The sequence below is a fragment of the Aedes albopictus genome, chromosome 1 (genome assembly GCF_035046485.1).
Source record: "Aedes albopictus strain Foshan chromosome 1, AalbF5, whole genome shotgun sequence".
Taxonomy (NCBI): Eukaryota; Metazoa; Arthropoda; class Insecta; order Diptera; family Culicidae; genus Aedes; species Aedes albopictus.
The window spans coordinates 114,773,264-114,797,279 of NC_085136.1; the positions used below are offsets into that span (position 1 = coordinate 114,773,264).

Consider the following 24,016-nt stretch of genomic DNA (forward strand, 5'->3'; position numbering starts at 1 on the left):
TTCCCACATATTTAAAATGTGTGTACGCTGAGGTTCACCTGCTTGTGTTGAGTTTTACTCCGTAACAGCATTCTAATACAGGTTGCTCAGGGTACTCGGAAAGATAAGAATAGAACAATATAGTGCTATTCTGGTGCAACAACAGGAGGTTGATATCAGCTAATCGATCAAGTGTACCAAAGTATTTAGCAAGATAGGACCAATCGTGATATTCTCAAAGAAACAATTCGTTTATCGACAGATGGCTTGGTTTGCGAAACCGATGCAACCACTCCACTCCACTGCAACAGTTTTCCATAACTCATTACTCAAGCAATATCATCAGCTGGTTAGCTATCTCCACATGCCCAACCTGCCTGCATGAAAGGGCACCGACTGAGTAGAGCGTGCTTATCATAGAGGTATTTTACTTCTTAATTCTTTCCTTCTCAATTATGACGGCTAGCTTTTGTTAGGGCCGACCTCTATGATGGATCAGATAAACCAGCGGATGATTCTAAACAATGTTTAGAAGTAGATATAACTTTCAGACACATCATCTTTTCATTGATTTCAAAGCGGCGTGGCGTACGATTCTGTGCAAATAAATAGCTTTGCAAGACCAGAACACGGTTTTCCGGCAAAACTAATTGAGCTAATACGCAGAACACTAGATGGAACAAAATCAAGTCTTCGTTTTACAGATGATATGGATCTCATCAGGCACGGTAAAGGTTAGGTATGCTGCACAATCCAGATCCCATTGTGATCCACTAGCATCTGCCCAGCAACTCCTATCCCTACCTCCTCGTGGTACCGGCTGGAAACTATGAGCCACCTTAGGGAAGATCGGGTAACCAACCCAAGTGAGAACTTTGGTCGTAGCCTGACAGGGAAGGGGGGGGGGTTTGCTTCGGCAAACCTGAGCGTCTGTTCTCCAGAAGGAGCGGATCACAATGTCCGAGTGCCAGGGAAAGACTCTACGCTCAACACTGTGCACTATGGTCCTCCGGAAAGTTGGGGGTTGGTGTCAGGCCCTACGAACAAGACGTAAAAAACCATTGTAACGGAAAATCAGCAACAGAATAATACGAACCGAGACCAACGGCAACGACCCCAGCGAACAAAAAGGACTTGTGATTGGAAACTCGGTACGTGGAACTGCCGATCTCTCAACTTCATTGGGAGCACCCGCATACTCGCCGATCCACTGAAGGACCGCGGGTTCGGAATCGTAGCGCTGCAGGAGGTATGTTGGACAGGATCCATGGTGCGAACGTTTAGAGGTAATCACATCATCTACGATAGCTACGGCAACACACGCGAGCTGGGAACAGAATTCATAGTGATGGGTGATATGCAGAGGCGCGTGATCGGTTGGTGGCCGATCGACGAAAGAATGTGCAGGTTGAGGATCAAGGGCCGATTCTTCAACTTCAGCATAATAAACGTGCACAGTTCACACTCCGGAAGCACTGATGATGACAAGAACGCATTTAACGCGCAGCTCGAACGCGAGTACGATGGCTGCCCAAGCCACGACGTCAAGATCATCATAGGTGATTTGAACGCTCAGGTAGGCCAGGAGGAGGAATTCAGACCGACGATTGGTAAGTTCAGCGCCCACCAGAAGACGAACGAAAACGGCGTACGTCTCATTGATTTCACCGCCTCCAAAAAAATGGCCATACGTAGCACCTTTTTCCAACACAGCCTCCCTTATCGTTACACCTGGAGATCACCACAGCAGACGGAATCTCAAATCGACCACGTTCTGATTGACGGACGGCACTTCTCCGACATTATCGACGTCAGGACCTATCGTGGCGCCAACATCGACTCCGACCACTATCTGGTGATGGTCAAACTGCGCCCAAAACTCTCCGTCATCAACAATGTACGGTACCGGCGACCGCCACGGTACAACCTAGAACGACTGAAGCAAACGGATGTCGCCTCAGCATACGCGCAGAATCTCGAGGCCGCGTTGTCAGACGAGGGCGAGCTCGATGAGGCCTCTCTAGAGGACTGCTGGAGTACAGTGAAAGCAGCCATCAACGACGCAGCCGAGAGCACCATCGGGTACGTGGAACGGAATCGACGGAACGAATGGTTCGACGAAGAGTGCAGAACAGTTTTGAAGGAGAAGAACGCAGCGAGGGCGGTAATGCTGCAGCAAGGGACTCGACAGAACGTGGAACGTTACAAACAGAAGCGGAAACAGCAGACCCGCCTCTTTCGGGAGAAAAAGCGCCGCCTGGAAAAAGCGGAGTGTGAAGAAATGAAACTGCTGTGCCGTGCTATGCAGGGATAAAGACGGAGCCCTCTTGACGGACGGACGTGAGGTGATCGAAAAGTGGAAGCAGCACTTCGATCAGCACCTAAACGGCGTGGAGAACGTAGGCACGAGAGCCCACGGCAACGGAAGAAATGACGACGCCAGTGCAGCGGAGAACGGAAATGAACCAACTCCCACGGTGAGGGAAGTTAAGGATGCCATTCACCAGCTCAAAACCAACAAAGCAGCTGGTAAGGATGGTATCGCAGCTGAACTCATCAAGATGGGCCCAGAAAAGTTGGCCACATGTCTGCATCGGCTGATAGTCAGGATCTGGGAAACCAGAGGAGTGGAAGGAAGGGGTAATCTGCTCCATTCACAAGAAAGGCGACCATTTGGAATGTGAGAACTTCAGGGCGATCACTATTTTGAATGCCGCCTACAAAGTGCTTTCCCAGATCATCTTCCGTCGTCTGTCACCTAAAACAAATGAGTTCGTGGGAAGTTATCAAGCCGGCTTCATCGACGGCCGGTCGACAACGGACCAGATCTTTATCGTACGGCAAATCCTCCAGAAATGCCGTGAATACCAGGTCCCAACGCATCACCTGTTCATCGACTTCAAAGCGGCATACGACAGTATCGACCGCGCAGAGCTATGGAGAATCATGGACGAAACGGCTTTCCTGGGAAGGTGACTAGACTGATTAAAGCAACGATCGACGGTGTGCAAAACTGCGTAAGGATTTCAGGTGAACTATCCAGTTCATTCGAATCTCGCCGGGGACTGCGACAAGGTGACGGACTCTCATGCCTACACTTCAACATCGCTCTGGAAGGTGTGATGCGACGAGCCGGGCTCAACAGCCGGGGAACGATTTTCACAAAATCCGGTATATTTGTGTGGTTTGTGGACGACATGAACATTTTTTTTTTTTTTTTTTTTTTTTTTTTTTTTTTTTTTTTTTTTTTTTTTTTTTTTACCCGCCACTCTCCCCCACACCAAAAAGCTCGTGGAGAGCTTCCTGGTAGTGGACGCAACTGTCTCAGCTCGACTGGCAACACAATAAAGAAACAATTATATACAAATGTACTATACGAGCTGAGAGGAAACTATACAAGAAACATAATATGATTATACAAAAGAGAGTGAAAACTTAATAAAAAAAATGGAATCCCAGTGGAGTTCATCTCCTTTTAAGGGATCCCGTTTATGACAATACTTATGGTAATAATTAAAGTTTAACTAAACAACTCGACATGGCTTAAATAGCTTATAGCATAAATTCGTTGATTTTCCCTTTCAGGTATTTTTTAATTTTTAGTTTAAATTGGCTTTTACTGATTATGTGTTTTAGTTCGTTAGGTAATGCATTATACTTTGAAGGACCTACGCAAGATATACGCTTCTGGCCATGGTTAGATGACGCCCTAGTAAGCGCTAAATTACCAGCTTGTCTCGTATTGTGAATTTGGCTTCTAATTGGAAAGATAATATTTGAGTGAGTATCACTGTTACAAGTAATGTTATGTACCAAAATAAGTGTTTGTAATTCGCATAATCCCAAAAGTGGTAGAATGTTATGTGAATTGTTGGCATACAGATCAATTGTAGGGTACAATGGCGGCAATTGAAAAATCATCTTAAGACATCTATTTTGTAAAGTTTGTAATCTCATTAACTTTGATTTACAAGCGCGGCCCCAAACTATAATAGCGTACTGCATCTGTGAGTGTATATGTGCATAGTAAAATTTTAATAAAGCATGTCGCGGCAGAAAATAGGTAACTCGTCTAAGAACTCCACACAATGTAGACACTTTTTTCTCAACACTTTTTATCTGAGTTTCCCAGGAGAACGTAGAATCTAAATGTATTCCAAGATATTTGAACGAATCAACTTTATCAATCACTATATTTTCAAGTACAGGATCCAAATGAGGCGGTATTTTTTTCCTAGGTGATCTAAACAACATGTATTTAGTTTTCTGAATATTTAGTGACAGCAAGTTACTTGAAAAGAAAACTTTCAAAGTTACTAAGTCCTGGTTGATTCGATTTACCACTGAATGGGGCGTGCTATCTGGGTAAAACAAAGCAGTATCATCTGCAAATAATCTTGGTGTTCCACTCAGTGACAAATTTCCCAAATCATTTATATACACTAAAAATAGCAATGGCCCAATATTACTCCCTTGTGGCACTCCTGTTAAAATTGGCTTGATCGAACTTCTTTTATCATTAATACAAACAAACTGCGTTCTGTTACTTAGATAGCTCCTAAATAGGTCATTAACAAGTCCTCTCACGCCATAGCAGCGGAGTTTATTCAGCAGTATTTCATGGTTCAATGTGTCGAAGGCTTTCTTCAAGTCAATAAACAGTGCACCCACAATTTTTCTACAATCGATCTCATTTACTACAAAATCGACCAATTCTGTTAATGCTGTTGTAGTACTGCATGCCTGGCGAAAACCATACTGAAACTTGTAAATAACGTTATGCTTTTCAAAGAAGTTTACTAACCTATTTGCTAATAGTTTTTCAAAAACTTTGTTAAACACGGAGAGCGTTGAGATAGGTCGGTAGTTATCCAGTAAACAAGAATCACCAGACTTGTATATTGGACAAACTTTGGATTCCTTTAAGCATCTTGGATACTGTCCAGTAGCAATAATTTTATTGAAACATGTGTTTAAAATGTTCGAAAATGTAGTAGCATTATATTTAATTATACTAGCAGGAATATTATCGGGCCCAGGGGATTTATTGGAGCTTAGGTTGTGAATTATATTGATGATTTCATTAGACGAGCTCGGGCGTAAAAAAATTGATTCTCTAATTGGAGTTACTGTGGTTAATGGATTTTGTCTACCTTCTATCGGAATTTTACTAGCCAAGTTGTGTCCTACGGTCGAAAAAAAAATTATTGAATAATTCACATTTTTCTGCATCATCGTCCACTTTCCTCCCATTCACGATTAAGGTTGTATTATTCGAATTTTTAAACCGACCAAATATTTGGTTTATGTTTTTCCATAATTTACTATGTGTTGTATTATTCAAAATTTTCTCGTAATACGCCCTTTTGCATGCCTTCTTACATCTTTCGACCTTCTTCGAAATATGATCTAACATTTCCTTTGCATGACGATCGCCTGGATTCCGTTTAACCTTTTTCAAGTGATTGTTTTTTATTTTGATAAGTTGCCATAAATCTAGGGTCATCCACGGACATTGTGTACCTTTCAAGTTAACTCGTTTTTTTACTGTTTTTGTGCAACTTTGCAGTAAACTATTATATTTGTTGATTATGTCGTTAATGCAAGAATTTACATCCTCAATCACTTCAATACTATCAACATAGGCTTTAAATTCAGTATTTAGTATATTATGGTTCACTATTTTTTTACTAAGCTCGACGCGGTTATTTAGACCTGCTAATGCTAAAGTCGAAACAACAGGAATATGGTCACTAACATTACTGAAAATTGTATCGTTTTGCAACGAGGAAGCCTTTTCAAATGAACACACAAAATGATCTAAAATGTTCGAACTAACCGGTCTGGTAGCGTATGTATTGGAACATAGAAAGCAATAGGACTCAAGAAGGTTTTTGTATTTGATTACTATATTGTTGTTCGATAAGTTTATTGGTATATTTAAATCACCTACTATAAATGTTGGACATGATTGGGGCGCATTACAGAGCCAATTTTCTAACATTATTTGAAAGTTGCTGAAATCAAATGACGGCGGGCGATATACACCATGAATATCATAAGACATTCCATTTTGCTTAAGCCGCAAATGAACATGGTGCAGCCCTTGGAGGGTCATATTTTCTATAGTTTGACATTCTATTGTATTGCGCACATACACGGCTAAACCTCCAGAAGACGATTCCCTACACGAAAAAGTTGCATTATACCCTCGAACATTATACAACGAACAATTAACATCTTTAAGCCAAGTTTCTCCTAATACAATAACATCCATTGGTACACACAAATTATCTAAAAACTCCAAAATGGTATCAAACTTTCCTACCTCATTTACTCCTCTAACATTCCATTGTAACACTCGCAACACATTTGAGTGAGAGCGTACTGTGTTTGCGTTGAAATCATCAACGTTATCGTGACATAAGTTTTTCAAATCAGCCATTGTAAATTATTGGACAAAAACAAGTAAAATTAACAATAAAAAAAAAAACAAACTAACAAGTTTTACGGATTGCACGTTCAAAGTCTAGGCGACTTTTTATTACTAAAGGTTTTGAATTTTCGGCTAAATTATCGCTAGAACATTTGGAACGGTGGCAGAGCTGTACACCCGCCTGAAACGCGAAGCAGCAAAGGCCGGACTGGTGGTGAATGCCTCAAAAACAAAGTACATGCTGGTAGGCGGAACCGAACACGACCGGATCCGTCTGGGTAGTAATGTTACGATAGACGGGGATACTTTCGAGGTGGTGGAGGAATTCGTCTACCTCGGATCCTTACGGGCTCCAGAAGAAACTGCGGTCGAAAAAAATTCCCCCACGCACCAAATGTACCATGTACAAAACGCTAATAAGACCGGTGATCCTCTACGGGCACGAGACATGGACCATGCTCGAGGAGGACCTACAAGCACTCGAAGTTTTCGAGCGACGCGTGCTAAGAACGATCTTCGGCGGTGTGCAGGAGAACGGTGTGTGGCGGAGAAGGGTGAATCACGAGCTCGCTGCGCTTTACGGCGAACCCAGCATCCAGAAGATGGCCAAACCCGGAAGGATACGGTGGGCAGGGCATGTTGCAAGAATGCCGGAGAACAACCCTGCAAAGCTGGTGTTTGCAACTGATCCGGTTTGCACAAGAAGGCGTGGAGCGCAGAGAGCACGATGGGTGGACCAGGTGGAACGTGACCTGGCGAGCATTGGGCGCGTCCGATGATGGAGAGTGGCAGCCACAAACCGAGTATTGTGGCGTACTATTGTTGATTATGTCTTGTCTTAATGATGTTGAACAAATAAATCTATGTATGTATGTATGTATAAGAGTTCCTTCTGAGATTCCTTTAGGATATTCTTAGGGCATTCCATGAGAAGTTTCATTAAGGATTCTTTCAGGAGTTCTTCCAGGGATCGCTCCTGGGGTTCCCTGAGATTTTTCCAGGTTGACTCACGGATGCCTCCATGAGTTACATCAGAGATCTCTCCAGAAGCTAATTCTGGAATTCCTACAGGAGCTCTTTCAGGGAATCTTGCAGGAATCCCTTAAATAAATTCCTTAGGATTATAATTACGCATATCGCATGGAGCATTTCATTGAGTTTCTACAAGAATTCCTCCAGGATTTCCTACTGGAATTGCTCCAGGAATTCTTTAGGGGATACCTCCTGCATGTCATTTCCCCTACCCGGAAGATTCCCTTCGAAAGATTTCGCTGAAAATCCTTCGAGGATTCCGCCTGAGAAGCCTCCGAAGATTCCTTCCAGAATTCCTTCCCACGCCTTCTTGGAGTTTCTTTGATAAATTCTCTTAGAATTCCTTCGGAGATTCCTCCTGTATTTCCTTCAGAGATTCCTCATGGAATTCCTCCAGGAGTCCTGCTGGAATTCCTTCGGGGATTTCTCCTCGCAATTTCTTCGTGAATTCCTCCTGATATTCGTCCGGGGATTCTACTTGGAACTCCTTCGGGGATTTGTCCTAGAATTCCTTCGAAAATTCTTCCTAGAGTTCCTAGAATTCCTCCTGATATTTCGTCGGGGTTTGCCCTGAAATTTATACGCGAATTCCATCTGCAAATTTCTTCGGAGATGCCTCCTGGATTTTCTTTGGAGTTTCCTCTTTGAGATGCGTTCTAGTATTACTCATGGAATTTCTCCGGGAATTTCTCTTCGGGGATTCCTCCTAGAATTCCTTCGAGGTTTCCTTCTGGAATTCCTTCAGTGGTTCCTCTTAGAATTCCTTCGAGAATTTCTTCTGGAAGTCTTTCGAGGATTTCTCTTGGAATCCCTTGGGTGATTCCTCCTAGAATTTACTTGGGAGTTACTCCTGGAACTCCTTCAGAGATTCCTTCTCGATATTTTTCGTTCGTCCTAGAAATCCTTGGGGGATTTTTCTCGAATTCCCTTGAAAATTCCTAGTGGAGTTTTTGGGGATTCCTTCTGGAATTGCTTAGTGGGTTATAGCTGGAATTCCTTTGGAATTCGTGCTTGAGTTTTTCGGGGTTTTGTTTTGGAATTCCTGAGGGGATTCCTCCTTATATTATTTCAAGTGTTCCTTACAGAATTCCTTCGGAGATTCCTCCTAAATTCCTTCGGGGATTTCTCTTTAAATTCATCCAGGGGTTCCTCATGGTATTCCTTCGAGGATTTCTACTGGAATTCCTGAATATTTTTCGATGGTTCCTCCTAGAACATTTTGGGGGCTTTCTTTTCGAACTCCTTTTGCAAATTCTTTCTGAAATTCCTTCGGAGATTCTTCCTGAACTTCCTCTCAGAATTCCTTCAGAGATTCCTCTTAAATTCAATCAAAAATTCCTCATGGAATTCCTTTGCGGGGAGGCAAAAATACGTGGCTTTTTAATGTATTTTTTTATAAATTCTACATGTTTTTGCTCAAATTTCCTCGTTTTGCTAATCATCAATAGCTTTCACTGATCCTAGACATGCAATGTATTACTACCCATCATAGTCTGTTGAAGTTTTGATCCCAGAGCTATTCTAAGGCCTCCAAAGTACTCCGAAGTTTGTGACACAAATCTAACATTCTCAACCAAATTTTATACACAATGAATGATTACAGAACATTGTCTACGGTACTCAAAAAGCCTCAAAGCACCCCTAGAAAAGTTATGGTACACGAATTGGGTAATCTAGGTCATCCAAACTACTCTAGAAATCATTTTCTTAGGATCTAAAACGTCTACCATCGTTTGTGTTCACTCTGTTCAAGAAATTTAGTCACGTTGATGTCCATTACACCTCACAATGCTATGAGGAACTCGATATTGTGGTAGTTGGACATTCCGTGAAAAAATGGCCTCCAATATACTTTGAAGTTTCGGTTACGACATCTACATACACGAAATACGGAACGAGCCAAGCGACAACAACAACAACCACGAATAGCACGTGCATCGGCTCCCTGCGTAGCACAACCCAACAGCAGCATCATACCCCACACTCACAATAAACAACCCGCAACGCGACCCATCCTGACGACGTCACTGCGAGAACGAGATCCACCAGCAAGCGTGAGAGTCTGTGGTGAGTGCCGTGAGAAGCTCCCGCCGCCGCCGTTGTCATCGTGTGGTAACTCACACGAACTCACCACAGCAGCCGCACCGACCGCGCCGACCGACGACGAGATTGAGTGCCACCAGCGTGTTCCACGCTGTTCTGGAACAGGTGTCGCGCGCTTACTCGAAGTTTCTAGAATTCCAATCGTCAGATATAAATAGCGGATAGGAACTTCGAGTGAGCCAGTATTATTTTTACCGTCGCGTGATTCTAATCGAGTGTGTAGTGAAAAAGTGAATTCCCAGTAGAAGTTAAGTAGTGTAAAAGTGAAAGTGCAGAGTAATAAAAGTAGTGTTTAAGTAGTGATTCAAAAGTGGTGTTATTCCTTCTTTCCGAAAATTTACCGAGTGATACAGTCCACCCGACCCGACCGGAGTTGGTCCCGGATACGCGCCAACATAGTGGTCCTAGCGAACCGGATCCAGTGCCACCCCGCCGCCGTTGGAAAGGATACGACACCACCGCCCGACACGTTTGCGTGGCACCCTTGCCAGAACGTGCACCGACCAAGGAGAGAATCGCTACTATCGCCGCCGCTTGTGAGTTGTTCCGAACTTGTCGTCAATCGCCCGAGGAGTACTCTGCACCGCCGCCCCTACCTGACACGCACTTGCACCGTCGTTAGCTGCGTGTTCCGCCCGAAGGATTTTCATCATGTCGCAGAGTCATACGCCGAAGACCAGGGCAGCTAAGGCCGCTGCAGCTGCAAAGCTGAAGCAGCAGCTGGACGCTGATGTGGAAAATTACTCGACCAACTGGGAAATCACCGCCGATGCTGAGACACTGAAGGAGTTGTCGTCGTTGTCCCGCCAGCGTGATCAAGTAAGTATGAAGCTAACGCGGGTGCAAAGGGCACTTGCCACTGCCAAACACGTGATCAGCCCTTCGCAGTTGAGGACGTATTTGAAGAACATCGACGATGCCTACAACGAATTCAGTGCCGTGCACAGCAAACTCATCGCCGCAATTCCGGATGAAGCATTCGAAGAGCGATACAACCACGTCCGCACCGTCATCGACGAATTGATGGTTTCCAGAGAGACTGATGCCACCAGAGCTCCACTCCCGCAACCACAGGTAATCGTGCAGCAGCAACCATTGAAGGTCCCGATCCCCACCTTCGAAGGATCATACGCCAACTGGCCGAAGTTCAAGGCCATATTCCAGGACCTGATGGCCAACTCTGGCGATTCCGACGCCATCAAGCTGTACCACCTAGACAAGGCGCTTGTTGGTGAGGCAGCTGGAGTTCTGGATGCCAAGGTCATCAGCGAAGGAAACTATCAACAAGCATGGGCCATCCTCACCGACCGCTTCGAGAACAAGAGGATCATCGTCGAGACACACATCCGTGGCCTATTCAATATCCCGAAAATGGCTTCGGGAACCTGCAAGGAGCTTCGACGACGCCACGACGAGTGTACCCGCCATGTCGAGAGTTTGAAGTATCTGGAGCAGAAGTTCCTGGGTGTATCCGACCTCTTCCTGGTCCACATCTTGTCGTCGTCGATGGATCAAGCAACGAGGATGGCATGGGAGGCCACGCAAAAGAAAGGTGAGATCCCAACGTATGCGCAGACCATTTCGTTTCTTCAGACAAGGTGCCAGATGCTGGAGAATTGTGAAATGGCATTCCAAAACCCCACCTCCCAGCCATTGCCGAAACCGAGTTCCAAAGGTCAAGCACCATCGAAGGCAGCTGGTGTGAAGGTTCATGCCGCTGCGACCGAATCGCAGAAGAAGGACAAGTGTGATTTCTGCCAGGGTACACATCGTAACTACCAATGCGACGCAATCAGCAGCCTGCCGTTCGAGAAAAGAATTGAGAAGGTAAGGACATCCGGAGTGTGCTTCAATTGTCTTCGCAAGGGGCACAGTGCTAGAGATTGTTCATCGCCGAAGACGTGCCAGAAATGCCAGAAGCGGCATCATACGCAGCTCCACAACGAGGAACTGAAACAAGAGCCGAAACCAAGTGTGTCCGTCCCAGCTCAGGAGAAAAGCCCTCCCATCGACCAGAACAAGGTATCCGTTTCGACCTCGACCAGAGAGACCCCGCAACTCTCGTGCAACTACGCCAACTCCACGAAGACCGTGTTCCTGCTTACAGCTGTTGTCAACGTGGTGGATAGGAACAATCGCCTTCATCCATGCCGTGCGCTTCTTGACAGCGGATCACAGGTGAACTTTATCACAGCTGATCTTGCGAACTGTCTCGGAAGCGAGAGACAACGTGTCGACGTGCCAATACGAGGTATCAACGACGTCAAGACTATCGCCCACGACAAAGTTGAGGTAAGGTTCCGGTCTAGAGTCTCCGACTATCAAGCGCAGGTCCAGTGCTTGATAACGCCCAACGTCACAGGAGTCATCCCGTCAGCCAAAATCGACGCTTCCTCCTGGAACATCCCCTTTGGCGTTCAACTAGCAGATCCAGAGTTCTACAAGCCGGAGAAAATCGACATGCTTCTCGGAGCAGAACTCTTCCTGCAGTTACTACGACCCGGCCACATCAAAATCGACGAAGACTTCCCCGAGCTGCGTGAAACCTCCCTAGGATGGGTGGTAGCTGGAGTCTTCAGAGAGCGTTCCATCGCCAACGAGGTACAGCACTCGCTCACCGCATCGCTAGATGACGTCGAGGAGGCAATTCAGCGTTTTTGGAAAATTGAAGAAGTGCCTGATGCCAGCCCACTAACCAGCGAGGAGCAAGAGTGCGAGGCTCATTTTCTCGCAACTCACCGTCGGACTGAAGATGGACGTTACATCGTGAGGTTGCCGTTCAGAGAAAACGCCAACGAACTGAATGATTGCCGTTCTGTTGCTTTGAAAAGGTTCCAGATGTTGCAACAGAGACTTCAGAAGAACCCAAAATTGAAGCAGCATTACATCGAGTTTATGCGAGAATATGAGCAGCTGGGACACTGCCGAGAGATACGAGAGGAAAACGACGATCCGAAGCAGCAAAACTACTATTTGCCACACCACGCCGTACTTCGCCCTTCGAGTTCAACCACCAAATGCCGAGTGGTATTTGACGCTAGCGCAAAGGCGAACGCAGCAAGTCTTTCGCTCAACGAGGTTCTTCAAGTGGGTGCAACGGTACAGAAGGAACTGTATGACGTTATGCTACGATTCTGTAAGTATAAAATTGCATTCACCGCCGACGTTCCAAAGATGTATCGCCAGATCATCATGGATCCCCGAGACACGCATTTTCTTCGAGTGTTTTGGTGCGAGCAACCATCCGACCGCCTTCGTGTCCTGGAGCTTACCACGGTAACATACGGGACAGCCTCCGCACCATTCCAAGCAACCCGCTGTTTGCAACAACTAGCCGAGGACGAATCAACAGACTACCCTATTGGAGCCCGTATCGTGAAGGAGGATTTCTACGTCGACGATGCCCTTTCGAGCGCAGACTCGCTTCCAGCTGCTGTTGAAGCAGTGAAGCAGCTGAAGGGCATCATGCAGAAAGGAGGTTTTTCGCTACACAAATGGTGTTCCAACTCAAACGAGTTACTGGAACACATTCCGACAGCTGAACAGGAGCAGCCAGCCGCTTTGGAAGAGTATGAACCGAATGGAGTGATAAAGGTACTTGGCCTACTGTGGGACCCGAAAGCCGACATTTTCCAAATTGCCAGGCCAATTCAGCGCAGTTTGAAGCAACCCGTCACGAAAAGGATCATTTATTCCGAGGTGGCTAGACTGTTCGATCCATTAGGTCTTGTGTCATCAGTCATCGTTGTTGCCAAACTACTTGTGCAGCGGCTCTGGCAATGCAAGATTGGATGGGATGATCCAGTGAACGACCAAACGCAGAAGTTCTGGGAGGACTTCGCAAATTCCTTGTCAGCTCTTGAAACGATCGCTATTCCCAGACGAATTACCTTCGACGAAGCCGTAGACTACGAACTGCACGGATTTGCCGATGCATCATCAGTGGCGTATGGTGCATGTGTTTACGTACGAAGCCTTTTCTCCAACGGATCAGCCAAATTGAAACTGGTTACCAGCAAATCCAAGGTGGCACCGCTTCACGAGTTATCGACACCCCGAAAGGAGTTGTGTGCCGCACTACTACTGACTCGACTTGTTGAGAAGGTAGTCCATGTCCTACATATGGAGTTTCGTCACGTCGTTCTCTGGTCAGACAGCCAAATAGTTCTGGCTTGGATGAAACGACCTGCACATCGACTCAAGGTATTTGTACGCAATCGTATCGCCGAAATCAACAGTAAAACAGCAGAATATCAATGGTGCTACATTCGAACCACGGAGAACCCAGCGGACATCGTTTCTAGAGGACTACTACCGAACGACTTGTGCAAAAGCAGTCTTTGGTGGTACGGCCCGTCATTCCTTTCAAGCGTTGAGTACGAAGCAGAGGACATCGAAGACATCCCCGAGAACATGCTTCCCGAAATAACAACCGTCGAGACAGTTGCTACAGCAGTAGAAGAGGAGTTTCCATTGTTTTCCCGATTCAGCGACTTCAGGAAGATTGAACGTGTGATGGCTTTGGTACTCAGATTCATTTCATCTGCAACGCCCGTTTGAACGAAAAGTCAGAGTACCAAACAGCACGCCACGTTACTATCACCGAGCTACGACATACGAACCATGAGCCAAAAAACGATGCAGTCGAAGACAACGAATCACCGAAGAAAGCTGTTGAAACTTCGTGTCAACCGGGGGGAGTATGTTCCGTACGGAACGAGCCAAGCGACAACAACAACAACCACGAATAGCACGTGCATCGGCTCCCTGCGTAGCACAACCCAACAGCAGCAATAACACCAACCAGCAGCATCATACCCCACACTCACAATAAACAACCCGCAACGCGACCCATCCTGACGACGTCACTGCGAGAACGAGATCCACCAGCAAGCGTGAGAGTCTGTGGTGAGTGCCGTGAGAAGCTCCCGCCGCCGCCGTTGTCATCGTGTGGTAACTCACACGAACTCACCACAGCAGCCGCACCGACCGCGCCGACCGACGACGAGATTGAGTGCCACCAGCGTGTTCCACGCTGTTCTGGAACAGGTGTCGCGCGCTTACTCGAAGTTTCTAGAATTCCAATCGTCAGATATAAATAGCGGATAGGAACTTCGAGTGAGCCAGTATTATTTTTACCGTCGCGTGATTCTAATCGAGTGTGTAGTGAAAAAGTGAATTCCCAGTAGAAGTTAAGTAGTGTAAAAGTGAAAGTGCAGAGTAATAAAAGTAGTGTTTAAGTAGTGATTCAAAAGTGGTGTTATTCCTTCTTTCCGAAAATTTACCGAGTGATACAGTCCACCCGACCCGACCGGAGTTGGTCCCGGATACGCGCCAACACTAATCATCAATAGCTTTCACTGATCCTAGACATGCAATGTATTACTACCCATCATAGTCTGTTGAAGTTTTGATCCCAGAGCTATTCTAAGGCCTCCAAGTACTCCGAAGTTTGTGACACAAATCTAACATTCTCAACCAAATTTTATACACAATGAATGATTACAGAACATTGTCTACGGTACTCAAAAAGCCTCAAAGCACCCCTAGAAAAGTTATGGTACACGAATTGGGTAATCTAGGTCATCCAAACTACTCTAGAAATCATTTTCTTAGGATCTAAAACGTCTACCATCGTTTGTGTTCACTCTGTTCAAGAAATTTAGTCACGTTGATGTCCATTACACCTCACAATGCTATGAGGAACTCGATATTGTGGTAGTTGGACATTCCGTGAAAAAATGGCCTCCAATATACTTTGAAGTTTCGGTTACGACATCTACATACAGTATCATGCTTTAGTTGTGGAAAATTTGCATGAAATGTTGTCTATACTGCTGATGAAACCTCAGTGCACATCTATAATGCTTTTGGTACATTCATGGGATATTCCAGGCTTTTCAAACTATTCTGGAATTAAGAACTTCAATGTCTACAGGCTCTACTCTTGTTTTTCTTGACTCTATCGGCATAATTCTTTCACGATTGTATCTGTTGCACCTCATTATATTACGAGTATCTGTATTTGTTGCCATTTGGGTGTCCACTGGCATACAAATGGACCCAATGTATTTTGAAGTATGGGTCGCAATATCTGTAAATCTTAGGATATTTTTATTGTAGCGAATGCTTGCGGAATATAATCTACGCTACTCTTCGAACCTGAGAATGCAATTCTGATAACTTAGCAACATTCACTTGGTGAACTAGGTCATCCAAACTATTCTAGAATTAAGACCTTCAAGCTCTACAAGCTCTACTCTTGTATCTCTTTACTTTATTCTTCCACGATTACCTCTGTTGTATCTCATAATGTTTGGAGTATTTCTTTGTGTTGTTTGTGCATCCACTGACATACAAACGACCTCTAGGCGTTCCTCGGAAATTCGTTCAGGAGTCATCGTGATGTTCTCCGAGAACACTTACAAGTTCCTAGGAAATGTCTCAGGACTTCCCGTGAAATTCTTCAGGAGTTTCCCAGCAGTTTCTCGAAAATTTATTCAGGAGCTATGCTGGAGTTCCTCAGGAATTACTTCAAGAACTTTTCGAAAAATCCTGCAGAAGTTCCTCGGGAATTCCTCCAGAAATTCTCCGTGAATTCCACGGGAGTCCTCTAAAGATTTCTCCAGGCATTCCATTAAAACTCCTCAAAGGAAATTTTCTTAAGAATTCCTCCAGAAATTTCTCCTGGGATTCCTCCAAGAAGTTTTCCAGGGATTCCTCCAGGAATTTTCTTAGGAATTTCTCCAGGGATTCCTCCTACGATTTCTCTAGAAATTCTTCCAGGTATTCCTTAAGCATTGGAGCAGGTCTTGGAGAAGTTCTTATGAGAGTTCATTTTGGACTTCTTGATAAAATTTCTGAAAGAATTCCTTGGAAGAATTCTCGGTGGAACTCCCGGAGTTGTCCCGGGAGTATTTTTATAAGGAATTTCTGGAAGAATCTAGGAGGTATTCATAAAGGAATTTCTGGAGGATTTTTTAAATGAATTTTTGAAGGAATTTCTTGAAAAATCCCTGGAGGAATTTCTGGCGAAATTCCTGAAGGGATTATTTTCAGATATCTTAGAGGGTTCTCTGGTAAAATTCTTGGAGAAGGTACAATAGGAGTTTTTGGAATTCCTGGAGGGATTCATGGAAGAATTGAAGACAGATGTCTTGGAGGAATTTCTGGATGTATTCTTGGAAAAATTCCTTCTGAAGAAATTTCCGGAGAAATTTCTTGGGGAATTGCTGGAAGAAACTCTGGAGGAATTCCTAGAGAAATTTCTGGAAGAATCCCTTGGATCCTGAAGAAATCCCTGGGTTAGTTCATGGAGGAAATATTGGAAGAACTTCTGAAGGAGCTCTGGAGGAGTTCCTGAAGGAATACCTGAATGAATTCCTGGATAAATCCATGGAGGAATCCATGCTGGGGTGTTCCTTAAGGAATCACTGGAAGAACTTCTAGAGAAACCGCTGGAGGATTCATTGGAGAAATTCTTAGGAAAGTTCTTGGAGGAATCCCTGGAAAATTTCCTGGAGGAATCCCAGGAGAAATTTCCCGAGGAACTCGTGTAGGATTTTTCGAAAATTTTTTGAAGTGATTCCTGAGGAACTCCTGAAAGAATCCCAGCATAGCTCCTGAATAAATTTTCGAGAAACTTCTGGGAAACTCCTGAAGAATTTTACGGGAGGTCCTGAGACATTCCCTAGGAACTCGTAGAGATATTCTCGGAGAACATCACGATGAATTCCTGAGGGACTCCTGGAGGAATTCCTGAGGGACTCCTGGAGGAATTTCCGAGGAACGCCTAGAGGAATTCTTGGGTAATTTCCGACACTTCTAAATACCATAAAGAACATTTGTATGTCAGTGGATGCACAAGTAACACAAATACTTAACAAAATATGAGATACAACAGAGGTAATCGTGGAAGAAGTACATCGGTAAAATAAAGATATAGAAGAGTAGAGCTTGTAGAGCTTGAAGGTCTTAATTTTAGAATAGTTTGGATGACCTAGATCACCAAGTGAATGTTGCTAAGCTATCAGAATTGCATTCTCAGGTTCGAAGAGTAGCGTAGATTATATTCCGCAAGCATTCGCTACAATAAAAATATCCTAAGATTTACAGATATTGCGACCCATACTTCAAAATACATTGGGTCCATTTGTATGCCAGTGGACACCCAAATGGCAACAAATACAGATACTCGTAGTATAATGAGGTGCAACAGACACAATCGTGAAAGAATTATGCCGATAGAGTGAAGAAATACAAGAGTAGAGCTTGTAGACATTGAAGTTCCTAATTCCAGAATAGTTTGGAAAGCCTGGAATATCCCATTAATATACCAAAAGCATTATAGATATACACTGAGGTCCCATCAGCACTATGGACTACATTTCACGAAAAATTTTCACAACTAAAGCATGAGACAGTATGTAGATATCGTATGCCAAACTTCAAAGTGTATTGGAAGCCATTTGTATTTCACGGAATGTCCAACTACCACAATATCAAGTTGCTCGTAGCATAGTGAGGTCTAATGGACATCAACGTGACTAAATTTCTTGAACAGAGTGAACACAAACGATAGTAGATGTTTTAGATCTTAAGAAAATGAATTTCAGAGTAGTTTGGATGACCTAGATTACCCAATTCATGTTCCATGAATTTTCTAGAGGTGCTTTGAGGCTTTTTGAGTACCTTAGACAATGTTCTGTAATCATTCATCGTGTATAGAATTTGGTTGAGAATGTTGGATTTGAGTCACGAAGTTCGAAGTACTTTGGAGGCCTTAGAATAGTTCTGGGATCAAAACTTTAACAGACTATGATGGGTAGTAATACACTGCATGTCAAGGACTAGCTAAAACTATTGATGATTAGCATAACGATTAAATTTGAACAAAGACATGTAGAATTTATATAAAAAAAAAAAATACAAAACAGCCACGTATTTTTGGCTCCCAACAAAAGGGGGGAGGTACCATGCATTTCTTAGAACAACTATTCCTCTTGACTATAAAGAAAAATTCCAGGGTGAAATGTTTTAAAACAAAGAACATAATGCATTTCTACCAAAAGTAGATCGTCCCGTGTGTTTACGGGTTAACCGACTGAACTTAATGAAACCACCACGGAGTATATTAACGGTTGTATCATCAACGTGCGCACAGTTCTGAAATGCATTTATAGTATCAAGTGAAGCCAGCGAACCATGAAACATCATTAAGGTACGAATTCAAAACACCGATTCGAAGCACTCTCTGCAACGTTTGCCGGATCAAATTATGCTAATGGAGTTGTCACCGCGCTGCTGCGGAGAGCCTTAGCTTTCTAAAGCTGTAATCTGAGTAGATAATGTTCGCTCGCGCTGAGCCAAGGTGGGGAAATTAGCTGCACTTCAGCTGACTCGGGTGCTATGGTTTGGCCGCGGATGGGTGGAGGTAAGAAACATGTTCTAGAGATGAAAATTAACCTTCCGCGTGGGCTCCGCTCAGTCGACGATGACTGATTAGTAGCTAGTCGGGGGGCGACAAAGCACGTCTCAGCCGGAGTTGAAAGGATTAGAATTATTAGCTGTGTTGTTTTAATTACGGAGTTGATCTGTTGCGTGATTAACGACGACGACGCTTGCAAAGGATAATGATTTCCGGAATCAGGGATGGCAATCCTTTCTCATGCGTTTGGTATTCTTGGTGCGTGCAAAATATGAATTCAAATGGCGTGATTTATGGCAGTAATCTGTTTTTGATACTCATTTGAGAAAACTAATTAATCTTTGTTGTAATATTTCTGGAAACATATTAATGGGTGTCATTTGTGCCAAATTTGGATATCCATAGAGAGCGAAAATTTTTGTACATTGGAGATCATCAAAGTCATGTGAAATTCTATAGAGCTTTATCTAGATTAAAAGCTAAATTCCTGCACTCAATTTCAAGAAGAAACATATAGGACTATTTATGTGAAATCAATTAAGTTTATTATTAGGTTTTCCTGAAATTTGTCTTTTCTAACATGAATTTATTTGAATAGATCTCTGCTGAAGAACACATGAACCACGTATGAGTTACTTACCTTTGCCTGAAAGCTCAGCACCAGCACGTGAAAGCACAGTATCAGCACACCTTTCATTGCAACGTTTAGCCGTACCTCGGGTGGTGTTAAACCAAAAACCGAAACCTTCCCTGTCGTGTATGCGATTCCCCGCTAGATCACTCCCTACGTATATTTCCCGTTTCAACCGACCGGACAAGGAAATGAACAATTCAATTCCGCAACGAAAATGTGAGGCTTTCCGTGCACAGCACACACACTCTCTGGTCACTAATCCTATCTTTTCTGTGTCTGTCTCTTGGTGGGTTGGGGTTTTGTTGGTCTCGGAACGAACGCTTTTGCCTTCGTTATCTGTGCCACGGCACCACTCTTCGAAGTGCTTCAACTGTTGTAGTTGTTGATCTAGGAACTCGACCGCCAGGCATTTGTTGTCATCGTCATCATCAGCATCTGCGGCAGAAGCAGCAGTAGCAGCATAGCACTGGGGTTACTATGCATTGCTGTTGTAGTAGGTACGCAAAGTAATTTGGCCTATCATGAGAGAGAGAAAAAATACGGATGTTGAAGTGTGTACACACTCATAACTTGTCAAAGCGGAAGTTTATCAGGTCCGGGCGGGTGGAAAAGCTCTCTAGTCATATGAGTTTTTTGTGTGTGATATCTTCTCATATCGGTACCGTAAGATTCATTACTTGAACGTTTTATTTACGATCACGAAATGATTCAAATGTGGCGTCTAGCATGACGTGGAGCTATGGAGTCTTAAAGATAACTAGACCACATTTGAGTATAATAGCAGTCGTGCATATTTGGGTCTCACCTGGTCTGATGGTTTAACGTCAGCAGTAGTTGCACAGTGAGAAGTGGGTAGGACGAGTAGGACATATCCTACCCTAAAAAAAGTTGGGTAGGATCAACAGTCATGGTAAAACCAGAGCTGGTTACTCAAGGTAGCTCTTTGCTTGAGAAATTTCATAAAAAATCCTGGAGAAATCAAAAATCCTATTGGGAATATCTGCTGATACATAATTCAAGAAAAAATCTCAAAGGAATCCTTGAAGAAATCAATCTCTGGAAGAATCACAAGAAGCATTTCTATAGTAGGAATCTTGGGAGAAATCTCTGAAACAATACCAGCAAGATTTTTAGAGGAATTCCATCAAGCATTTAGGGAGGAATTTTGAGGTTTTTTTCCAAAAAATTCTCAATGCCTTGTGAGATTTTCTAGAAGCTCCTGCTGGGATTAGTAAAGAAATACATTCAATAATACCACCAAGAATTTCTCAAGAGTTTCTTCTTTGAAGTTCCTCTACGAGCTCTTCCTCCTCGTACGGGGATTCCTCCAGAAATTCATCCTGTTGTACCTTCAGAGATTTATCCAATTGTTTCTCCTGGAATTTCTTTTTGGAATTCCTCTAGAAATTTCTGCAAGGATTTGTCCAGGAATCGTTAGGTATAATTTATTCACGAATTTCATTGGGAATTTGATATTCCTAGTGAGAATCCTCTAGCGATGATTTTACAATCTTGTACTGGGATTCCTGTACACATTCCTGATAGGAATTTTCAAGCAATAAGTGGAGATGCTTGAGAAATATAAGCATGATTTCACGAATAAATTCTAGTAGGACTAGTAGGAGACTTTCGTTCATACAATAAATTTGGAATTTGTGTGGAGCGTAGACTTTGGCTAAACTCGTCCTCTCTCACCCCAAAACATCTATGTAGTTTAAAAAAGCCCCGTAGCAATAACAGAGCGTATTAAATTCTTGCTGAGATTGCTCTAAGAGTAGAAAACCAGCAGAAAATTTTGAAGAAATACCTGGAGAAATCACAGCTTTAACTATTGTTGCTACAAGAGCACCACAACTGGCAACCCTGGCCACAACCAACCACATTGCAACCAACTTCAACATGCCACGTTACACTGCGCTGTCATCGGAGGAAAAAACATTAAAACGTGATTTCTTCGAGTAGTTACTTACTGAGTAGTGATCTACACATATATTTCTGTACTAATTATTGAATTTAATGCGAATTGGTACTATAAATTGAATTTCTGTAAATTACCGAAATAATTTTCTCCTGTAGAAGAGACGCCAACTAAAACGGAGTGTGCATTAACCTTCTTAGCAGCACCACTCCCAACGATTTTATGTTCAAACACCATTCCCCCAAAACGAAACGGTTGGTACGGGTGTCCCCGTTTCTTCTTCAATTTAATTCAAAAAGGTTTGTCAATCATGTTATTCATAAGTGGATAACCTAATTGCCTTATATTTTTGAATTATTCTTCAACCCATTAGTCTGCACAGTGGGCCTGGTCGTTTTAATATTTGTGTCACGTCCCTGACATGCTGCAAATATTAATACTGACAAGAAAATATCAAAAGAAGTTTTGATATTTCCAGGATGCTTTTCAATACTGGTTGTGCAAGCACTAGAATAGAATAGAATAAAATAGAATTACCGAAATAATTTTCTCCTGTTTTCCTCTAGCTAGCTTTTGATTTAGCTTGTGCAGTACTAGTCGATACCAAATCGCTACACTTTATAAATATCTTCTGCTTGTAGGTTAGATATGATCAAAATTATGAAAGAATTAACTAAACATATTCAACATTAGAAGCAGGCAAAGGTCTAACCGAACACGAGAGTGGCTAGAACAGCTAAAGAAGCAATCATTCGTTAGCTCAAACACTATTTTGTAAGATTTTACGTATAAGAACTTGTAATATGTGCGTTTTAGCTAACTCTAAATAAAATTCTGCTGTCAAGAAGAGCGTTTGCCTCAGTTCTGCAAGAACAACTATATCAGTTATTCCAGTAATATTTTCTGTAGGAGTCCTGGGTTCACTCCAGGAACTTCTTCAAACCACCACCCCCCGTGATTCCTCGAGGGATTTCTTCAAGGACTCCACCAAGAAATCGTTTTGGATTTTTTAGTTTAGGTGCAGGCTCAATTCCACTTGAAGTGTTATTTCAGTGAGAAGAAAATGCAGAAGGTGGTGTATTTCACGACAAAGTTCAAAGTTTTATAACGCATGAGTATTTTCAAAAACAACCTTGAAAAAAAACGTTATAAAAACTATTTTAGGGGTCATCAAAAATATGCCACATATATAACTCTTAAAAATCATCAAATACGGTAATAGTTTGTTCAGAAACTTTTTTGTCTTTTTTGTGTTTCCTCCCTTGTTGGTGAAATTTTTTTTTAAATTATCAAAGTGTATATGATAGCAAGCTTTAACACAAGCAGATGAAGGTGATCATTGCGATACATAGACGTGGAAGTGTTTTGAGTTATCAAATAATCTTTAATGATATTCACAACATGTGCATTTCTTTGCAATAGTCGACCAAAACTCATAAAAATTATCCAAAAAAATACATCCCTGTATGTCTGCAGGCTGAATTATAGTTATATTATAGATTAATAGCATTCATTCTTGCTTACAGATAGTTCTGTAGTTTAAGTAAATTTTCACCCGTTATACTAACCATGCAAAATAAATGCGCCCCATATCACCCTAAAATTGATTAAACTCATGTCAAAATAAATTGTATATGTCGAAAACATCACAATAGCATACACAAAGAAACAAAAGTTTCAGAATAAATTGCTAAGTGGGTTTTTGTTTCGTCATAGCCAAATTTTAAGCAATTTTCCCAATCTTATCAGAAATCACTTTATTCCGCAAAAACCAAATATTTCTCAACACAGATTACTTAAAACAATGAAAAAAGGGTGTAGTGCATTCATTCAAAGGCATATTTCAGCATTTTTGCATGTAGTTTTCATTAGAAACTGTAACCACCAGGCCCGGATTTAAGGGGGGGCAAAGGGGGCAAGTGCCCCGGGCCCCCCGATTAAGGGGGCCCCCCAAGAAACTGAAATTCAATTTATATTTTTCAACGAAGCCATATAAAATCCACGTCAATGGGCGTTCATATTTGGAAAAGGGCCCCTATAACCAGAGCTGTTAATTCATCAAGACCATACACATAGATATACACATACGAAATGATCATTGATAAAGGAAACTATTTGTTAATAACAGTTCCACAGTTACTGTGGAAGTGTTCATGAAACACAAAGGCGAGAAGCAGTGTCCCACTGGGGACGTCACACCAAGAAAGGTATCTAAATTATTTCTGCTCATTTATCTGAATTTTCTCTTAAGAATAATTCAAAATCATAATTTTTGGTGCAGTATTTAGAAATACGAGATTTTCTCTAAAAGTCCTTAGGAAGTTCTTATCGAGTAGAAACAATTTTCCGTGACTTCAAGTTGATACAAAAAGTGTCTCTAAGCAGAGTGCATGAAAGATTGAGTATTTGAGAGCAGCTTTAAAAATAATATAAATTTCAATAGTTTCACAAATTTATCTATTATTTCACAATGATTATATATACGTC

The 24,016-nt window shown here is 42.8% G+C and overlaps 2 protein-coding genes across 2 annotated transcripts in view; both read left to right on the forward strand.

The window, feature by feature from the left end:
• The window catches only part of LOC115256083 (DNA ligase 4-like), a 260,381-nt gene that overhangs the window by 98,146 nt on the left and 138,219 nt on the right, over nt 1-24,016 (forward strand). The window lies entirely within an intron of this gene.
• Nucleotides 10,202-14,347, forward strand: LOC134289057 (uncharacterized). Its single transcript, XM_062855061.1, has 2 exons — nt 10,202-14,074; nt 14,123-14,347. The coding sequence occupies exons 1-2, from the start codon at nt 10,202-10,204 to the stop codon at nt 14,345-14,347; spliced, it is 4,098 nt and encodes a 1,365-aa protein (XP_062711045.1).

What these genes read in the sequence shown, in the direction of transcription:
- LOC134289057 (XM_062855061.1), top strand. Translation starts at nt 10,202, where the DNA reads ATGTCGCAGAGTCATACGCCGAAGACCAGGGCAGCTAAGGCCGCTGCA. An exon ending in TTGAACGTGTGATGGCTTTG is followed by an intron (nt 14,075 to 14,122) that starts GTACTCAGATTC and finishes ACGAAAAGTCAG; the next exon opens with AGTACCAAACAGCACGCCAC.